The sequence below is a fragment of the Marmota monax genome, unplaced genomic scaffold (assembly GCF_021218885.2).
Source record: "Marmota monax isolate L192 unplaced genomic scaffold, Marmota_monax_Labrador192_F-V1.1 WCK01_AAM20220418_F8-fsc00007, whole genome shotgun sequence".
NCBI classification, from domain to species: Eukaryota; Metazoa; Chordata; class Mammalia; order Rodentia; family Sciuridae; genus Marmota; species Marmota monax.
Genome location: NW_026692781.1, coordinates 32,197,913 through 32,218,251, shown reverse-complemented (window position 1 = coordinate 32,218,251; position 20,339 = coordinate 32,197,913). Strand labels below are relative to the sequence as shown.

At 39.0% G+C, this 20,339-nt stretch overlaps 1 protein-coding gene across 4 annotated transcripts in view; it reads right to left on the bottom strand.

Moving 5' to 3' along the window:
• Positions 1–20,339, bottom strand: part of Spats2l (spermatogenesis associated serine rich 2 like) — a 167,985-nt gene that overhangs the window by 82,632 nt on the left and 65,014 nt on the right. For all 4 annotated transcript variants that reach the window (XM_046447488.2, XM_046447487.2, XM_046447489.2 and 1 more), the window contains exon 3: positions 2,608–2,668. In XM_046447488.2, coding sequence (XP_046303444.1) covers positions 2,608–2,646 — 39 coding nt within the window. In that variant the 5' untranslated portion in view covers positions 2,647–2,668. The remainder of the gene's footprint in view (positions 1–2,607; positions 2,669–20,339) is intronic.

The following is a 20,339-nucleotide window of genomic DNA, read 5'->3' as shown; positions in this document are numbered from 1 at the left end:
TATATAAGATTACATGATCAGTGTAATTCTACATCATGTACAACTAGAAGAATGAGAAGTTATACTCCATTTATGTATGATGTATCAAAATGTGTTCTACTGTCATGTATAACTAATTAGAACAAATTTTAAAATGGCATCAATTTTTACAATAACACATATAATTCCAATAATATTACATGTTGGTAGAAGTTGGGTTTGACCACATCTCCAGAGACATAACAAGTCTGTTCTTCTGTGCTCTCAGGAATATCTTGGTAGAAACCCTGAGAAGCAGTCATGTTGTAGACAGGACACAGGACTTAGAACCAGTCACAGCTGGGCCTGAATCCCTACTGTTGTACATTTCCTGAGTCTTACTTTGACCAAGTCTGATCACAAGCCTCAGTATTCTTATCAAACAGAAAGCTATTTAATAAGAAGATTTACAAAACATGTAACATAGTCACTGATGAAGCCAGGATGAGCTTTGTTAGACTAAGTCGAGCTCCTGCTTATAATTTTCAAACAGCTTGCTTTCGCCCTTGGAATAGAGCCCTAAATGGCTCTATCACTGTTTTTAAGCCTTTTGGTACACAGACCTCCTCCATGAGACTGGTGAAGCCTATGTGGTCCTTCTCAGGATACTGTGTTAAAATTCATGCTATAAAATACATATGATTACAAAAGAAACTACTCACATTGAAATACAGTTAAAATATTAATAAAAAGCAAATTTATGCTACAGTAAAATATGCACTTCTCCATTAACACATCAAATAATACAGCAGCAGGTTCTAGAACTACAGTAATTTTTAAGCAGTGATGAACAAATAACATTTCATGATATCTGTAACAAATGTAATCTGATATGAAAATATTCATGGTTTCTAGCTGTGAAAGTAACAGGTCCTGCTGCTGTTACTATGGGTTTATTTTTACTCTTTGCCGACATTCACGACTGAAGGAAATGCTAAATTTCCTTTAGATGTTAGTGGTGACAAAAATGTTCTTTTATATTTTAAGATAAAAATGTATTTGTTCCCATCCAAGCTCATGGACTCTGGATTTCATGTCCGTTGGAGGTCAATGGGCCCAGGCAAAGTGGTACCCCCTGAACTCAGCTCCCATCCCATCCACTGTGCCCTTCACAGTCCAGCCACACTGGCCATTTGCTCTTCAAACACATTCAACTTGGTCCATTTTAGGCAACTCTTTTCAATTTTTCTCTACTCATAATTCTCTGCCCTCAGATCTGCATGACTGTTTCTTTCCCGCTGTCTTTATCTCATGAGGCTCAAATATTACCTCTTCTAAGAGCTTCCCTGGCTACTCATGTAAAGTAGCCACCGCCCCGCCTCCCTTCCATCAAATTACCCAGCATGTTTTCCTCACAGTCATTATCCCTGTCAGAAATGACTGTGCTCACTTATATGTTCTTGAGTTCATTCTCTGCTTCCCTGGCCTGAATGTGAGCTCTGTGGGAGCAGGAACCTCATCTACTTGTTCAGTGCCAGTCATATTCCCAGCATGAACAGTGTTTGGGATCATGGCAGCTTTTCTAAGTGAAAGAAGAAATAGTAAGGACTCCAGAAATGTTACTTCTTTCTTTCTTCACTCTGTATTGTTCATATGGCGGGGATACAAGGAGATGAAAGACAACTCCCACCCTTAAGTGACTGGCGGTGCAATGGAGGGAGGGGTTCCCAAGGGAAGGTGGCATGAACATGGTTGGGACCTAGGTTCCAGGCCAGGCTGACCACAGGCAACTCACTTCTAGGGCTTCTATTTCTAGGGGCCAGATGAATGGGTTGGACAGGTATATCTACATGGTCTGTGTTCATGGGTCATTAAGAGCTGAGAGCTAAGGTAGGGTGTATGGCAAATAAGGGACTGCTTAGGTGGAGGAAGTGTCACAGATTTAGAGGGACTCTGAAGTATAACTGGTCTCCAACAAATAATGAGGAAGGGGCATTTTCAATGTCATGAACTCTGAGGGTTGAAAGAGACTTGAAAAGGCTACCCAGGGGCCATCTGGTAAAGCATTGGTCATCTCTAGATGAAGCCAGTTCTGGAAGGTAATGTAATGCCCTCGTTCTCAGATGCAACCAAGTAAGTTGGTCAAGAATCTTGGCATTAAAGGGGAACTGCCAGGCTTCAAATCCTAATTCTGTCAGTTACTCACTCTGTGAACTTTGCCAAATTATCTTTCTGTTTCTTGATATCTACCCGTACAAAATAGAAATTTACCACAGTATCAACTTCATGAGGCTATAGTCAAGAGCAAATGAGAAAATGAAAGTAATGTGTTTAATATACATTCAGTAAATGCAACTTATCATTCTTTCTGTTAATAGTTGAATAGTGTGACAAACTTACTATATATCTTCCCAAACCATTTTCCCTTCTTCCATTGTAATTGACTTTAAAAAAAATATATTTAGTTGTCGATGAACCTTTATTTGTTTATTTATATGTGGTGCTGAGAACTGAACCTAGTGCCTCACACATGCTAGGCAAGTGCTCTACCACTGAGCCATAACCCAAGCCCTGTAATTGACTTTTTACCAGCTAGGGATTATGTTATCCAGTCTGGCGTTTCTGCAAGCCAATATAACTTGATCTTACCTTTTCCTTGACATTCACATGAGTATTGAGTTCAGCCATCTTGCTTCTAGTGGAATAAGCCCTATAAGGAAGAGGGGGAAAAAAGATTGAAGTTTTAAAATTGATCTCTCAACATGTTATTTTTATGCTCCCTTCTGACATAGTAAACAGTTTCATTCAGTCATAATCATAAATACTATTTTAGAATGTAAAAATACTTTCAAGCTAAGCATTGACTTAGATTGTTCTATAAGTATGATATGAGAACTCTGGAAGACAATGTAAAATCTTTTATTCATTCTGTATTGACATTAAAAATGACAAAGACAGATGGGAATGCAACCCAACCCAAACTGTGTTTCTTCTCATTGTGCTTAAAAAAAAAAAAAGGTGGTCAAAACAGTAAGAGAAGGGAAATTGCACTTATTTAAACTAAGCATTTTCATCTCAATTCTCTTTGTCCCAAAGCTTTTATCAGCCTGTAGGTAATCTCACAGGCATTTAATGGGCATTTCCGTACATAACTAGACCAAGCACTATAGAAAGAAATAGAAGTGGCTCCAGGTGCAAACATAAACACTTCCTTTCTCCTCCATCTCGAATGCTGTTACTTTAGATCTTATTAGTGCTATCTCTTTCCTGACATTGTAGCTTGAATATCGCCTCCTTCAAGAGGGCTTCCCTGACTACCTAAAGTCTCCAGGTCCTGCCTGTCTCTCTATTAGTACATGACTGTGTTTAAACTTGCATTTCCCTTAACTAACATGAACGAGTTTCTGGAGCAATACAAATATAACTGCAACATAATTTCTGAGGACCACGAATTTAAGATCTCTGGTTTCTAAATGAGCTCTTAACATTGTCCGTAATCTTTGTGTTTCCCTAACTCTTCAGGTTTTCTGCCTTTGGTGCCCAATCTTCTTTGTGTGGTGGTCCTGTTCTGAGATCTGAATCTCCGACATCAAGATGTTGTGTTTTTGCTTCTCTCATATGGTCAAAATCTTTCACTATCATTATGGAAAACAGATCTTACATCTTTAATACAGTTTCAATCTTTTTGAGATAGAGAATACATAACTTAAAAGCATGAACAGATTGTTTCAGAAATTAGCAGCTATAGCTAATCAAGCCAAGGTATTAATGTATACTACCTATTTGCATATTGAACATTTTTTTGTCAATTAAGAACCATTGAAACACTTTCTTGTATTCTTGCTGACTTTTGCTATAAAGTGCCCCCATCTGCGGAGATATTATGTTTTAAATAACTTGCAAAAATTATCTGCTTTTTTCCTCTGATTTTCTCCCCAACAGTTTTCTGACTTCTTCCTTTGAATCTAGTTCTAAAGTAAGGCATGAACTTAGACTCATTAACTTTTGCTGATTTTAGGATGAAAGTCAGGCAACACTCTAATTTTTCTCAGTAGTAATCAACATAGATGTTATCAAATATTAAAAATACTAAGACTTTATTCAAAGGAGTTTCCAAATGGTGCTGCCACTGACAGGTGCATTTTAGCACACTAGTAGGAGAGATCCTGCATACTTATTTCCAGTACGGCAGCTCTTTCCTCTATGCTCTACAAACAGTGTGCCCCTTCCCTTTAACACACCTCCCATGTCTTCGAATTGGCAATTTCTATGTCCTCTAATTGGTATATGGGAGAAAGTAAGTATATAGTTGATAAATAATACCCGAATTTTCTTTTCACTTGTTCCTGCCTCTGAAAGTTACCAGTAAAAGATAACTTTCTTATTATCTCTAACAGCAAACAGAGATGGCCTGTGAAGTACCAGAACAAATAATTCAGAGTCTCTGTTTACAAGTCATGAAGAGTGAAACCTCAGTCATCTCAGTGCCTGTAAGATGGTCTACAATCATACCTGATGACTTTTAGATGGCTGATTTTTTTCATTCAAATGAAAGCTCTGGCATTATGTAAACATACACTGTATTTGCATGGATTTTGCAGTGTGTGATGTATGGGGGAGCATGGAGATATTCCTATGGAGCTGTAAGAATTGAACGCTGACAACTGGCCTTGGTGCCATTTGTTAGGATGGGCCTATGAGCCACAGAGCCTTTCACTTGACTAGACCAGCTGAATTTTCTAGACATATCTAATTTTGCAATTACACATGTGTGAAAAAGTTTTGATTTGTTTTTACATTTGGTTTTTGATGTCTAGACTTGAGTATGCAGCACTTTCTGAAGCTGAAGTATTTAAAAAAAAAAAAAAGTAATAGTAGGGAGCTGTTCTCTGCCTGTTTGAGGCTCTTAATTTTTTTTCCATGTGGAAAGTTGCCTCTCCAGACTCTGCTTCCAGGTGGATTCCAACATCCTTTCCAAATCACGTTTTTTTTTTTTTTTTTTTTTTTTGCTGGCTGGTGTGTAACAGAGAGTTGGGAAATTGGCCACAATTCTAGTTATGGAAAACATCTGAAGCGTTTTATTCTGAAAAGATCATAAATTTGGTTTGCCTTAAAAAATTATCAGTTTTAGTGGCTAGATGGGTTCTACTGATAAAGACAAATGCCAGAGAAACTGTGGGACAGGCAAAGGCAAATTGCAATGTGCCCTGTAGGTCTTCCTATTGGCCCTGTCTGCAGCCTCCTATTGGCCCTGGTCCCTCCAGAATGTTCAGAAGCACACATTATATCTGCATGGCATCCTGTGCTCTTCCCTGTGAAAAGGAAACTATGCTGTGCTGATAAGCTTTTGGAATCTGTTTTCTACTATGAACTGTATCTGGCCAGACAACCCAACTGAACTTGAATCTTCACTGTTTAACCTAGATAGTTAAGGACTTTTTTTTCCCCAGCAAACATATCTTCACGTCTTTCCACATGACAAACCCAGGGTTCAGTAATGTGGAACCCCAGCCCTCCAAGTTGCAGACATCTAGTGTAGCTACAAGAGCCTCTAATGCTGTGATTTTTCAGGTCCTACAGTGAGTGGGAGATGTCCTGGACAACAGACTTGCCTAATTCCTTCACATCATGCTTGGTCATCACACTCAGTAGTGTGATGCTGCTGTACATGACCACTGCTCATACCCTAACAGAGGTGGACCACAAGAGCTTTAAGTCTATAAGACAGGTACTGGGATCTCTGACTTCTTGGGAAAGAACTCGGTTTCTAGTTCCTGTTATCACTTGAGGCTATTCTTGAAACAGACAAATTTTTGAGGCCTACCTGCAATTATATGCTGCATACATTTTGGTCAATGAAGGCCCACCTATACAATGGTGCACACCACATAGTCTAGGTGTGTGGTAGGCTATATCAGTTAAGTTTGTGTAAGCACACTCTCTAATGTTCCCACACCAATGATACTATCTCAAGACACATTACTCAGATGTATACCTTCTGTTAAGCAACCCAAGACTGTATTTGAATCTGTGAACACATGAACCATTTCAAATAATCAATACAAAATTAAGATACCAGAAATGTAAGTGTTGACATTTATGCAATGAATAAATTGCAAGAGATTTTTCTTTAAAATTAAAATTTAGATTTCAGTCACAGTGTTACAAATAAACATAGATATCAAATTTTTGTATATATCCTAGAGAAAAATGAAGATCAAGAAAACCGTTAAAACTTACTAGGAAAAGACATCAATCACAAAGGAAAGAATTTCACCATTTTAATATATCATCTCTAATATTCTCCACAGTAAAATTAATAATGTACAAATATGATTATCACCAATCACTTCAAACACAAAGTTCTATCAAACTGAACTACTCATAGCACAAAGATCTTACATACTATGCATTAATACTAGTCAGAAGATCTATTAGTTTATAAGTAAAAATAAACACATTTTGGGATGGGGTTGTGGCTCAGCGGCAGACCGCTCGCCTCACACATGTGAGACCCTGGGTTCGATCCTCAGCACTACATAATAATAAATAAACAAAATAAAGATACTATATCCATGTATAACTAAAAAATATTTTTAAAAGATAAACATATTTTATGAAAAATAAGCCTGAAGAGTAGAAATTCTGGCATATACATTTGTTTTAGCATTTCTAATTGATAACAATTCAATAAAGTTTAGCATGTATGGAAACCTGATCAATTACCAAAACAAAGTTTTAAAATATATTTTATAGTTCCCATGCAATCATATGAAACATGAAAAGTTAAAACATCATACTAAAATGCCAAATGGCTTTATGACTTTCCTATCTCTGTTTCTGCCCATGTTTTATAGTGTAGACAGCGATAAAGTTTCGCTTTTGTTTCTCTGAAACCCAATTACCGCTCTTAAATTCACTTTCCTGTTCTAGGTATTATATCACTCCACTTAAACTGGACTTAGGAAACCAGAGGAAAGACATAAGAAAAACTTTAAAATAATGATTTTGATTTTTTTTCAAGACCATTTATGCAACATTTTCCACATGATTTTGTATAAACATAAAAATTATAAAATACATGAAAAGCATATTTGGGGCTGTTAATAGTATATTCAATAAATTATTATAACATTACTGAAGGGCATAGATAAATGCCAAATATCATGATTTATGGCTTAGAAAAGAAAAAAGACCAAGTTGGTACAGGATGGGGATCCACTTGATTTTCTGACTAATCAGGATCCACTGAGGAGCTTTGAAAAATAATTTTGAGTCCCAGCTCCAAACAGCATGGAGAAGTGATCGAAAACAGCCACTACCCAGGTCATTTTCCCGTAAAATGAGTCTGAGTTGGAATGTGTTGAAAGTGTAAAAAACACCAGGGAATTTATAGACTTGAAACAACAAAGGAATGTAAATTCTTATTAACGTGTTTATATTGATTTTAATGTTTAAAGTATGGTATTTGATAGGTTTGGTCAAACAAAATAGAATATTAAAAATTAATTTCATCCTTTTCTTTTTACTTTTCTTCATGTAACTTCTAGAACATACACAATTGCATGTGTGGCTCACATTATATCTCTACTGGAAAGTGAGATCTTGGAGCCGAGTATGGTTCCTAGAGGAACAGCCCCAATATCACCTTGAATTTATTAGCAATGCAAACAGTGGGTGCATCACCAGAGAGTGAAGCAGGGCTCTGGAGATGGGCAGCCATTGGTGCTGAACCAGCCCTGTAGCTCAGTGGATGCACACTGGGTAAACTTAGAGAACCGCCAGAGTCTAGTCTCCTCCTGGGAATATACAGAGTGGGTGTCTTCCTTGATCCCAATCTCTGCACACAACAAACAGATTCCTACAGAAACCTAGATGGATAAATGGCGGTCAGTTTCTTGCAAATAACATTGTTAAGGAATGGTTCCTTCACCAACATATTATTAATAATAATTAGCACTCTTATAGAGCACTTACAATTCACCAGGTACTCTGCCAAAGTGCTCGACACATGTTTTCACTCTACCCTCACAACGTGATAAGCTAGAAATTACAATATCCCAATTCCACACATGGGAAAACTGAGGCACAAAGAGGAACTCAAGCTCCTACAGCCAGTGGCAGAGCCAGAACTCAAATCCAGGCCAATAGACTCTGGTGTCTCAGGCTACTGTACTAATAGCAAAACCATCAGATAAACCAGTCATGGAACCTGTTGTCTATGAACTGCAGGAAAAACACAAGAAGCATAAGACCATCCAGAGGCAGGCTCCTGCCGTTGTGGGCCCACCCCACCAGGCAGGCATGTGATGTACATATAAAGGGCGCACAAACTGCAGAGCAAACCCTTCTACTCTTCATGTACTTGTTATAAAGCGAAGGCGCTGTTTTTTAAAGTTTGCTACTCCCAGGGGAGAGTGCAAAGGGATGCATTTAGTGGATGGTTTTCTGAATGTTGGATGCCACCAAAGGGCTCCATGGCATTTCTGGGGTCTAGCATTTTAGTTGCTTCTTTGTTATAAATTAAAGTAATTAAAATGTCTATGTACCTGGCTTTGGTATACCCAGACAACACTGTGATCACATAGATCCTGAGGCATTTTCTGAAGGTTGCTTCAGAGGGGAAGAATCAGGCCCAATTTTGTGTGTAATGTGACATGATTTAAGAAGCAACAGAAAGCCTCTCAGCCTAAATGGCATCCAGCTGCCTCCCAGAGTGTGAACTTCTTAAGAGATGTCTGCATTTTGCCTTAGTCTAGGGCATGCTATTGCCTCTGCAAGAAGGTGCAAGATCACAGGTTGATTTATTCCATTCTCCTACCGTGGAGAGTAGTGCTCTGATGCAAGGGGAAAATGGACAGGAAAGGTTTTTTTTGTTTTTGTTTTTGTACTGCGGATTGAACTTTGCCACTAAGCTTCATCTCCATTCTTTTCTTACTTTTTACTTTGAGACAGGGCCTTGCTAAATTGCTGAGGCTAGACTAAAACTTTCAATCCTCCTTTTAGCCTCCTAAATCACTGGGATTATGGGTGTGCACCATGGCACCTGGCTAGGTGTAACAGTGGTCCACTTCACCTTTCAAATATAGCTCTGAGGCTTATTTTTTAAAAGGGGCATGTTTTCCTTTTCCTCTTCCCCTCCCTAACCTGGAGGGGGAGGAGGAGAAACAAGATTACCTTGAGTTATCTGTGCTCCACAGGAAGCAGATGTCTGACAGAGGATCTAGGAAGTGAATATCTCCCAAATTAAAAAGTGAATCCTAACACACCATCAGGGAGCAGCATACCTGAAATGTGGCCTTTGAATAGCTCCTTTGTTTTCCCTGATGGGCACAACCACAACCTCAGGGACAGAAGTCCCCTGTGTTTCTCCTTAGCTAGCAAAGCAATAAAACAACTTTTCCCTTTTCCTCAAAACTGTGTCCTCTTTATTAAATTGACATTAATTGGCATCCAGGACAAGAACTGAGCTTTCAGTTACAGGAAGGCTGCACATCTGTCCATAAGGGATGCCCTTCATCCCGACAGGGCCACAGTCAGGCATGTGAGCCTCAGGTCTCCAGCTATGAAATAAGAGGTGGGAGCAAATGACCTCTATGATCCTTTATAGCTCTCAGTTATTATAAGCCTGTAAGGACACTGAGAATTGCTAGGAACAACACCCAACCTGCCCCAAGATGGCAGAAAGCTGAAATTCATCAACACAACAACAAAACAGCATGGGTATGTCTTAGATGAACTAGGCCATTTCTGTGTATATATCATTCTTGAACTAGTCAAGAAACTAACCATCCAATCTCCCAAGCATGATCTGGGGTGCCTGCATGCCAGCTTGAGAGGGAAATAAGTGTCCTTTCTATTAAGACTTTGTCTAAATTTATTATTAGATAGGTTTCTTAACATTGCTTAACGTTTCAGTGGCCTAATCTTCTGTCTTCTGTTGGGTGCCTCTTCCTTTTCTCTCAACACTTTGCTGTTCCTTATCTGGCCTTGTAATTACTGAGGTCTCTTAGATTCCAAGGGCCTTAGCTCTTTTTATCTGTGGTTTAACTTCCATAGTTTAATAAAAGTTCTTGTGTAGAGTCTTGTTCCTTAAAGAAGAGTTGCTTTAATTATTAGCATTGAGAACACATAAACAATGGAACCGAATGGTGACTAAAATATGAATTTCATATGAAGATACTTAGACTTTTTTGTTTAAATGGGAGAAAAAAAATCTCAAGGTTGCATTTTTATTCAAAGACACTTCAATGTACTCAACCCACTGTTAGAACAACTTCACTGAAAAGCCTTTTAAGGGCAAATGTCAGAAAAAAATTTCACATTTAAAAGCTCAGCTCAGCCTCTTTTGAAAAGCAGGGTTAGCCTTTGGTTGAGAAATGTCGCTGCCTACTAAGTTCTTTGTGGGGGGAAGAAAGAAAATTGAATGTTTTATTTAAACAGGTCATTAACAGTCAATACTTATTTGAAAAGGCCTGCTTTCGGAGGCAGATAAAAGCTTCCAATCACTTAGAATATCACTTGAGCAGATCTAGGGCAAGATGTGCTGATGCAAGTTTTAGACCTTTATGAGGGAATATCTTCACTCCACAGCCCCAGTGCTTATGTGGGCGGCAGAGTCTGCCACATTGTGGGCAACATTGTGTATGTTGCACAGACAGAGATACGATGGGGACGAGTACAAAGCACACTTTATGGCAGGCCCAGCTTTGAATTTTCCATTTTAGTACTGGCAAATGCTTATGAATGAAGATTAACCATTTTTGCATAACGTGCCAAACCACCTCCCCATGGCAGCAGAATGCAAATGGGAGCAAAAGAGCAAAGGACAGCTAAAATAAATGCAGCACATCTCAGGCAGTGCAAGCGCGGGGAAAGGATGCATGGCAGGTTTTGTTAGCATTCATCTATGACATGATTTTTCTATTTAATTTGAAATTATTTGATTTTATAGGTCTCTGACAGCTAGAGAATATAAATAGATGCTTTTTTCTAAAAGTGACCCGACACTGGCTCCTTATAAAGATCTGCTTTTGATTGCTAGGTTTTAAAGCAAACATGTGTTTCCATAGAGATGCGGGTGACCTGGACCTGGTACAAGTACCCACTTGTATCAGCAATTCAATTATGCTCTGTTCTTTTAAGATGTGATGATGCAAGCTGAAGTCTTTAAAATATGCCCATCCTCAGAGATGCCTCAAGAAAGGTAAAGTGGCCAGTGTTATGTGAAGCAGAGAGGAAGTTCAGAAGAATCCCACCCTCTGCAAGCAAGCCATTATCAACAGTCCCCCTGCAGATCACAGGAGAATTTGCTTTCCCTATTCCATCCCACCACCCACTGAGAAAATCCCAAATCTCAAATCCCAGAGGGATTTAGACAACAGATCTTTACAGTGTTTCACACCCCAGAGCACCAAGAACCTTGTCACAAACTCCCCAAATGTTGAAAAAGAAATAACATCTTTTCCTTTCCTTTCCCCCATCTCTCCAACCAGGTATGAGTAATTCCTACAGAAAGGGCAATGTTTTTCCTTATTATTTGACAAACATTCATTCAACACTGACAATGCACCAGGCTCCCTGGGGAATGCTGGTAATGGTGAAAGCTGAACTTTGCTGAACTCTCACTGCATACCCAGTACTTCTATAGCACTTTTTATATCTTTCACATATTAACTTATTTTAGTCTCACAATAGCCCTATGGAGTATGAACTTGTGTTATCATCTCCATTTTATAGAAAAAAAAAAGTAAGCACAGAGAGGTAAGGTATTCACTCAAGGTATATAGCTATTAAAACGCTGAGCTAAGATTCGAACTCAGATCTCTTGGTTCCAGATCTCCTGGCCCCCAAGGAGTTTACAGATCAACAATGGAGACAGAGATCATGGCAAAAACACAGAAAAGAGCCATTTATAGAGGTAGAGAAGGGAAGTCGGAGTATGGACTAGAGAAATGAGAGTTGGAATTGATGTAGCTCAGATTCTGTGCGATGCTAGGACTGTGGTCTGTACAGTTGGAGAGTCTAGTCCAAGAGACCTGGCATGAGGAAGGTTAGGGGCAGCTTGCTATTCTAGGGGGTGTGGCTCCATGCTTTAGAAAACTTTGCATCTTTTTCAGGACAACGCTGCATAGTCATCTCCAAAGAAAACCCAAACTGTGGTTCTGTAATATAATTCTGGGCTGAGGAAGAGAACCTCGAACTAGACTTGGCAAACCTAACCTACACATTTAGCTCTGGGACACTGACTCAGTTGTCATGGAATAAACACCCAGAACAGGAATCCATTATCTCTTCTGAGTATATTCCCATTTCTAAACAGTAGTCCTTGTTCATTAAGTCAGAATTCTCCTAGTAAACACTGAAAGATTTTCTTAAAGTAGCACAGAAAGTCGTGTCCCTCCTGCTTTCTTGAAATGTCACTGTCACTCGCTGAACAAAATTGCATATGGAAGCACTGGTGATTGGTGGGAAAGAAATACTAGGGAGCTAAGGCAGACCCTGAACATCCACATCTGGCAGGAAAGAACCCTCAGGCTGCCAGCCCCACTCTTGCCTCTGTCCCTGTCACCGTCCTTCCTGAGGCTTCCCAGCAAATGCAAACCCCCACTCACTTTTGGAGGCTTCCTGGTGTTTCAGATCAGGGCCCTCGATGCACAGTCTCCAGCCACAGGCTTTCTCAGCAAGCAGATAAGCTCTGTTCCCCAACTGGCCACCTTTATCAAATTGCTTTTACAGTAAGTCATCTCAAAAGTGACGTAGGTAGAGCCAGAAACCTGGGCAGTGGCAGGATCTTGGGTGTGGCTGAGTAATCAGCAGTGGGCCAGTGGCCTCAGATATGTGAAGCTCAGAGAGCCTCACCTTCTCAGAGACAGATTGTTTCCTTTTTGTAAGACTACCCACTGATTTTTGCCTCAGGCCCATATTAGTGAATGCCCAGTTCTTCATTCTTCTTACCCTAGGGAAGGTGTAAGACTGAACTTGTAACCTTTATACTGAGGGCTCTAAGGGCTGCAAGACAGTACAGGGTGGGACTGTAGTCTTCACTCCAAAGGTCACTTTCTGGGTAAGATTGTCCATGAAGGGATTCTCATCTTCCAGGTGACACCAGTGCTGGAATATTAATCAATCAGTAAACATTCCTGGCACTGTATCCTGAAGCAATTTCCCTGTCCTAAAACCTGTTGTTCCTGGTTCTTGGCCCAACTAGAATCATCTGTTAGCTCTCCTCTACATGTTACTTGTTGGCCGGTTTGATGTTTTTAGAAAACTAAAATGTTCTACACATACTTAGACTATGTCTTTTGTACCAGGCCTCACTTTGTCCCACCCATCAGAGGCCACTAGCTATGCACACAGAGGCAGCCAGCCTGGCAGCCGCTAGCACCAACCCTGTGACAGAGGTGTCCATAAGAAGGGCCTCTGTCACTGCCACACAGAGGAAACACTGCCTTTTTTCTGCTGCACAGATTCTTTACACTTTACCAAGATTGAGTCCCAGCTCTACCTCTTACTAGTTTGGGGATTAGAGCAAGTTACTTGATCTCTCTACCTCCATTTCCTCATCAGTACAGTTGGGATAATAATAGTAACTACCTCAGAGGGTGTTACTGCAATGTGTTCGTATCTGTAAAGTGATTACAAGAGTGCCTGGCACACAGCTAGTACTATAAAAGTACTGTAAAGGAATATAAATAGAATCCCTATCATCTGCATGGTAGATCTCTCTCTGTCCTCATTTTACAGGTGAAAGGCTGAGGCTTAGGAGGTCATGTTTATGCATCCAGCAGGTGACAGAGTTGGCTCTTGAAACCTGACCTTCTGACCACACATTGCCCTCCGGTGGCTCCACCCTTCCCTCCTCCCACTGAACTGCCATCTGATAGAGGGCCAGGGCAACTTCAGAAAGAAGGGCGGGACAGTCCTAGGCAGGGCCTGGCAGCAGCATACTCAGGAGACAGGAATGCTCAGAGCTGTATCAGTGTCCAGAGGTCACTAATTTTCTGTGCTCTTAAAACTTAAACCCAAGCAGAAGCAAATCTACTACTACAATACCTCTTCCCCATAGACCACACTAGGTGGCTACTGGATGTGATCTCGGTGCTTTATGACCAAGTTCCCAGCTGAGGTGGTTATCCTTAGAAGACAATAAGCAGTTATTACACAAAAAGAGCAAAGTTCAAGTAAAGTCTTAGAGCTAATTAGGGAAATCTAAAGACTACTAAATCTCCTTCCACACATTCTGATTTCAGGTTATTGTATATGGATGGATACAGTTGCTCATTTTGATCATTTTTTTAAATATGCTCAAATTCTAGAGGTTGCATTGACTATCTTAGCAAATTTTCTTTCGATGTCTAACTATAATAAAAAATAGAAATTTGTCACTGGAAATATGCTGTAATGGGAAAAATCAGTAAATACTTTTAAAATACTTCAAATATATAAGACGTGCATAAAGTTAATGAGATTACAAAAAAATTCCTTCCTCTTAAAATGTCTGCTTCTGATCAGTTCCATTTGGCCTTTCTTTTTCCCAGGTACTGAGTACAATGCTAGTGACAAGCTAAGTGTTTGACAGAGACAGCTGGAAGGAGAACACATGTCCTGTCATTTATTCTTCCTTTGTTGGTCCCAATGAGTTTTTAATAATTTATCTCCCAGTTTTTTTTAACACCTTGTACTAAGTTATCTGTTTAAATGGCACCATTAGAATCTGCATTGTCAAATGTTGTTCCAGCCTGCATCCCTTCACACACCCTTCCATGAACAGTGGGGTAACCCTGTCCTCCTCCCCACTGTCCTCTTAACCCTGCAATGCCTTTTGGTCATTAGCAGAGTTGAGGTCCAAACACCAACACGTTTTCCTCCACATCATTATTGGACCCCACATATCCCACCTCTTTAACCAGGTAACTTCGCCAGCATCCACCACTTATTTCATTTCTTGTCAACACAGCCATGGTGCACTACATAACCAAATGACAATAGGTCCTCCAGTACATTTCCGTCAAAGTTCACATTTCCATCCAAATAAAATAAATAAATAAATAACTGAAATTTATATTTCTATGGAATATAAGAAAATAAAAATAATTCATTTCCACCCAGTGCAAACAGGTTTTGACCAATAACCTCACCATTATATACTCACGTAAACTCCAGCAAGATACGATTTTTGTTGTTGCCGACACCTATATGCCTTTTATGGGCTCTTTGGAAACCTTTTTTTCTCATGACCTATCTTGTCTACCCCATAATTTATAGCCTAAAAGGCCTTAGAGCACACACCGTATCTTTTCTACTTTTCACTGAGGTTTGGCCTGTCCGATGGCTCAACTCACAATGCGGGAAATTCAGAAAGTACCAGATTCTTAAGATGGTCTATAAGCCACAGCAGTATGTAGCTTAATCTCTTCCAAATCATTTTTCTGAAGATTGAACAAATCAAAACTCTTTTTGTACAATAGCTCAAATATTGTACAGGCCTCTTAACTAAATATAATACCGTATATTATTTCCCATTGGAAGACTTTCTGTTAGTCATCCAATCTACCTTAAAGCAATTTTGAAGTGTAACTGCATTAGGTTTTGATCACCTGTTTGATGAAACAGATCCATCCCTTACAGTCTTGATTCCATTTATACCATTCTTGGCAGATTTATAGAGACAGGTAATCAAAGTTTTCTTTCTTTCTTTTCTTTAACCCATACTAACAATTTCATTATCCAATTGTGGAACATGCCCTTTGAGTGTGCTCCTTGTGAGCCTGATAGTTGTAGGTAGAGAGTGTCCATGTGTCTCTGAGAATTGAGACTATTATTACAGGAGTGTGTATATTGTAGGGCATGAGGTGTCAGAGCCCAGAGAAACAGGAATGTAACAGTATGAAACTAATCATTCTGAAATGTCTATAACTTCTGGAGGGCTGAGAAGGCTTTACTTGAGGTGGCATTAATCAGAGAGGGCTTCAGAGAGGAGGTGCCATTTTTCACCGCCTAGAGGCAATACCACTAGCGTTGACAGGAACAGCATTTCAGGGAAAAAGCACAGAGTGAAACCTGTGGCAGAAACAAGTAAGTCGTGAGTGAAGCCAGAAAGAAAACCTACTCACTTCGTAGCCAGACATCAATTAATAAATATTTATTGAGGATCCACTATGTGTTTTTATTTAATGCAAATTGTAATGCAGTAAAATTTTAAGATTGGCTCCTGTAGGGAGATAGGATTATCAGGAAGTAAGCAATTAGATGATCTCAGAAGGCAGAAGATGGAAAAGGTGTTACATGGTATGATTTCAGTTACACACTTATAACATCCTTGCTTTGCTTTGCTTTTAGCAAATAAAGAACCCTTCTCATTCTCACCTCACCCCAGTTCTCTTTCTGACCTGAGTTCTTCTTGTTACATCTGGGTTGGTTGGTTGGTTTGGGGTACTGGGGATTGAATCCTAGGGGTGCTTTACCATTGAGCTACATACATCCCCAGTCCTGTTTCTTTCTTTCTTTATTTTTTTATTTTGAGACAGGGTCTCACTAAGTTTAAATTAAAGCTGGTCTCAAACTTGCAATCCTCCTGCCTCAGGTTCCTGAGTCGCTGAGATTATAGGTGGGTGCCACCATGTCTGACACCTGGTAGATACCTCTGGTATTTTTAAAGGCAGAAGCTATCCTGAGTGCTAGTGAGTCTCTTTTCACAGAATGTGTTTGGGCAGAGGTTGGGTGGCCACTCCGTGAAGATGCTGGAGAGGAGATACACTCAGTTCAGGAAGCTGGGTGACCTCTGAGTGCCTTGTAACTCCAGAATTCAAAAAGGAGAAACAATGCCTGTATTGTAGTATATTCTCCATCTTTACTTTTGGTTCCCAAGAAGAATCCAGAGTACTTTCATTCAGTTGTAGACAGGTATCATGTGAAAGCTTGAAATGAAAACTGAAACCAAGTCCCACTGATACATACAAGGCATACACCCAGAAGTCAATTATTTCCTCTGGACTCTTCGTGCCTAGAAGTCTGAGATGGTAATGGAAAAAAGCCTGGCACCGACAGGGCCAGAAATGCCTGGAAAATATGGATTTATCAGAAGACAACTTGTGATTTATTATTTGAAGCAAAATCTAAAGAAACTGTCACCAGGAGACAAAAATACCTCTGTCAAACAGTTTTGTGTTAGATTTGGCTTGTAACTCAATCCATCTCCCATGAGAAGCATCTTTGTGGCTCAACTTAGCTACAAACCTACAAGTTGGTACAGCTTCAACCCTTCACTGAATAATATCCATCCCTCACCGCTGGTTTCCAGAGAGTGGGCTGGGAATTCTATTCTAGTGGAATCCTGGGGTTATCAGGGACGAAGAAGTCTTCCTTATTTCTGTACTGTAAGTGAGTTCCCTCACCAACGTTCTCATCAAGTGACCATCCAACTCTTCCTCAAACAAATACAACTCCACTCCTGAGACAGCCGCTTAAACACCTACATTCTTGGCTACAATGAGTTAACTCCTTCCTGTAACTTCCCACATAATACTGTGGTCCTGCCTTCAGACATCTTTAAGTCTGACGACTCTCCCCAAACTCCCAGATTCATTTTAAGTATGCTTTCTCTATTCCAGTATAGAATTATTCATAAGATAAAAAGATGACAGAGTTGAAAAGGATTTTGTAAATCCCAACATTATTTTGTGGCTAAGGTATTTCATCTTCTTGAACCTGTAGAACTCTATTTTTGAGAGTATACTCATTCATCATTCATTCTTTCTATAGCTTTATTCTTTTTTATTTGGAGCCTAACATTGATTTTATTGATAATCACATCACTCTATACATTGGCGATAATGGCACTATAGTCAATTAAACTCTCCAAAACTTCTTCATGTAATATATCACAGAATCCCATTTTCCCAATCTTTTGCAAATGATTTTTAGGAACTTAAATGCATGAGTCTGTATTTAGCTCAAATTAATTTTGTTTTATTAATATGGCTTATTTTCCAAGTCTATTAGAGTTCTTTTGGGTACCAAATCTATAACTTTCCATGTTAGATATTCATTTTGCATTGGTCATTCACAAATTGAAGGATATCATTTATGTCACTTAGGCCATTATGTAAACAGTCTAGGCTTGAATCAGTTCTGCCACTTAGACACTGCAGACACTTGAGGAAATTACTTAAACTCTCTGTGCTATTCCTTTTTTATAAAGTGAGGATAAAAAAAAGTATCAACTGCATGCAATTGTGGTGAGAACTAAATAAGTTAACACATAGAAAATAATAGAAAGTGACAATAAGAGTTCAATAATCAGTTATTTCTATTGTTCTCATCAAAGATCATAATTCACACCATTTATAAAGAGATCTAGAAGAAAGCAGAAGTATATGTCTACACAGGTCACCCTCTGTAATCACATCAACCTTTTCTTTCACAGACTTTGGATTTGGATATACAACCCTAGTTGAGAATCCATTTAACTCTTCTGTTGTTATATCTCCATTAAATCCATAATGAAATCCTGAGATGTGGTTAAAACCACCTTGATGAGGTTCATATATACCGTATCTACCACATTTCCTTCATTTTGCATTATAGGTATGCCACTGAACAGGAAAATCACTTAGTCCTGCTTAACTTATTGTTGGCTCCAAATGATTATCAATTTATTTTTCTGAGTGTTCTGTTTTCAGAATAAATTCTCAGATTTTACTGTGGTTTTATGTTTTCTCTTTTTGTCAATCTTCAGGATTTGGCAGAGCTCTCTCTGAAATTCCCTAAAATAACTGACTAGAGTGGATCAATCAGAGGTGTGTTAGGCCTGAGGAAGCAACCTGGCCCAGGAGACCCCATCCATGATAAAGGGTCAAGGGCCCCACATGACACTGCTGGTCTCAGTTCTCTCCTCACCAGGTAATAAATTGGTGTCCTTGATTAATAGGCAAGAATAAGAATTTATGAATAGTCCTTTGTTTTTCTCATCAGAGGTCTTGTCTCTTATTTTTTCCTCGACAAATGTAAAACAAAACCGCATAATGAAAAATATAATAGAAATACTATTCCACTTGACAGGAAATTATAACATTGTGTTTCCAAAACGTGTACAACTCACTGGACATCCCAAGCATTCCAGTTGTCTACATCTGGCTTATTTTGTCAACTTCATTTTCTGAAGGGTTGTTCCTTGCCAGCTTTTTAAGTCTCTTTTGTTGTTTTTAGAATTTTTTACATACTTCAGTTCACCCTGGGCTCTAGGCTCCCTGACATTTTTCTAATGGGGTTATCTCTCACTTTAATATTTGTTCTTATTTATTTGCTTCCCCTTGCATTCTTCTTTAAATAAATGTTTATATTTTGAGTTAATTTGAGTGTGCCCTTTGCAGCCACACCATCTCCCTTCCTCACTTTTGAGAATTATCACACCTCTAATTCTAATCATTCAAAGAATCATGGTATGTTAGACTTGTAGTGTGTGTGTGTGTGTATGTGTGTATGAGTGTGTGTGTGCATGCACACATGAGCTTTAATAATTTGGAAAAATATTCATAATTATTCTCCCAGAATTTTATTTATTGATTATAATAATTGGTACATACAATGCATACTATGTGTACTATTTGCAACATAATATTGATTATGTTAATGTATATTATAATCATATTTATATTTCATATATATACATAAAATATATTAGGTCTTGTACACTACTTCTCTGAAATACTTGAAATTTCTCTCCTAAAATGCATAGGATATGTGGCTGTATCCACTGTTTGCTCCTCGGCTGTCACAAAAGTTAAAAGTTAATATGACTGCTGGTCTCAATACATATTTATTGAGTAAATGGATAAAGTTTCCCTCTTCTTCTGTTTCTCCAGCCAATCTCTTCTTGGTTAAAATTAGATCCAAAATAGCGGTTCCCTTCATTTCCTTTACTTTCCTAGAGATGAAAATGTCAGTAAGGCAAATTGGTTTCCGAGAACTTGTTTTCACTTAAACATGAACAAGACTTCTAACAGATGTCCAAACAGCTTAAGTCTCTCATCACTCTGACTTATTACCCCTGTGTCATTTTTGTATGCTGCATCAAAAGTAAATTATACTAATGCTTGCTATGGCCAAGTGGTCTGAAGTTCATTTATTCACTCAAAACTATTTATGGAATGTTTACTAAGTGCCAAAGAACCATTTCCAAGCTTTGCTTTTCTTTCTTCTTCCATTTTACGTCAACAAGTGTGTGTCCTCTCTGGGGTTTTTGGATCCTCACACCTCTGCCTCCTCTACAAAGCAAGATTCCTGCTTTGGATTCCTGCTCTAGGAACCACCCACTTCACTATTCCAGTGGAAAATCCCTTTTCCTTCTATTTCTGATCTGCTACAAATTCTGCCATTTA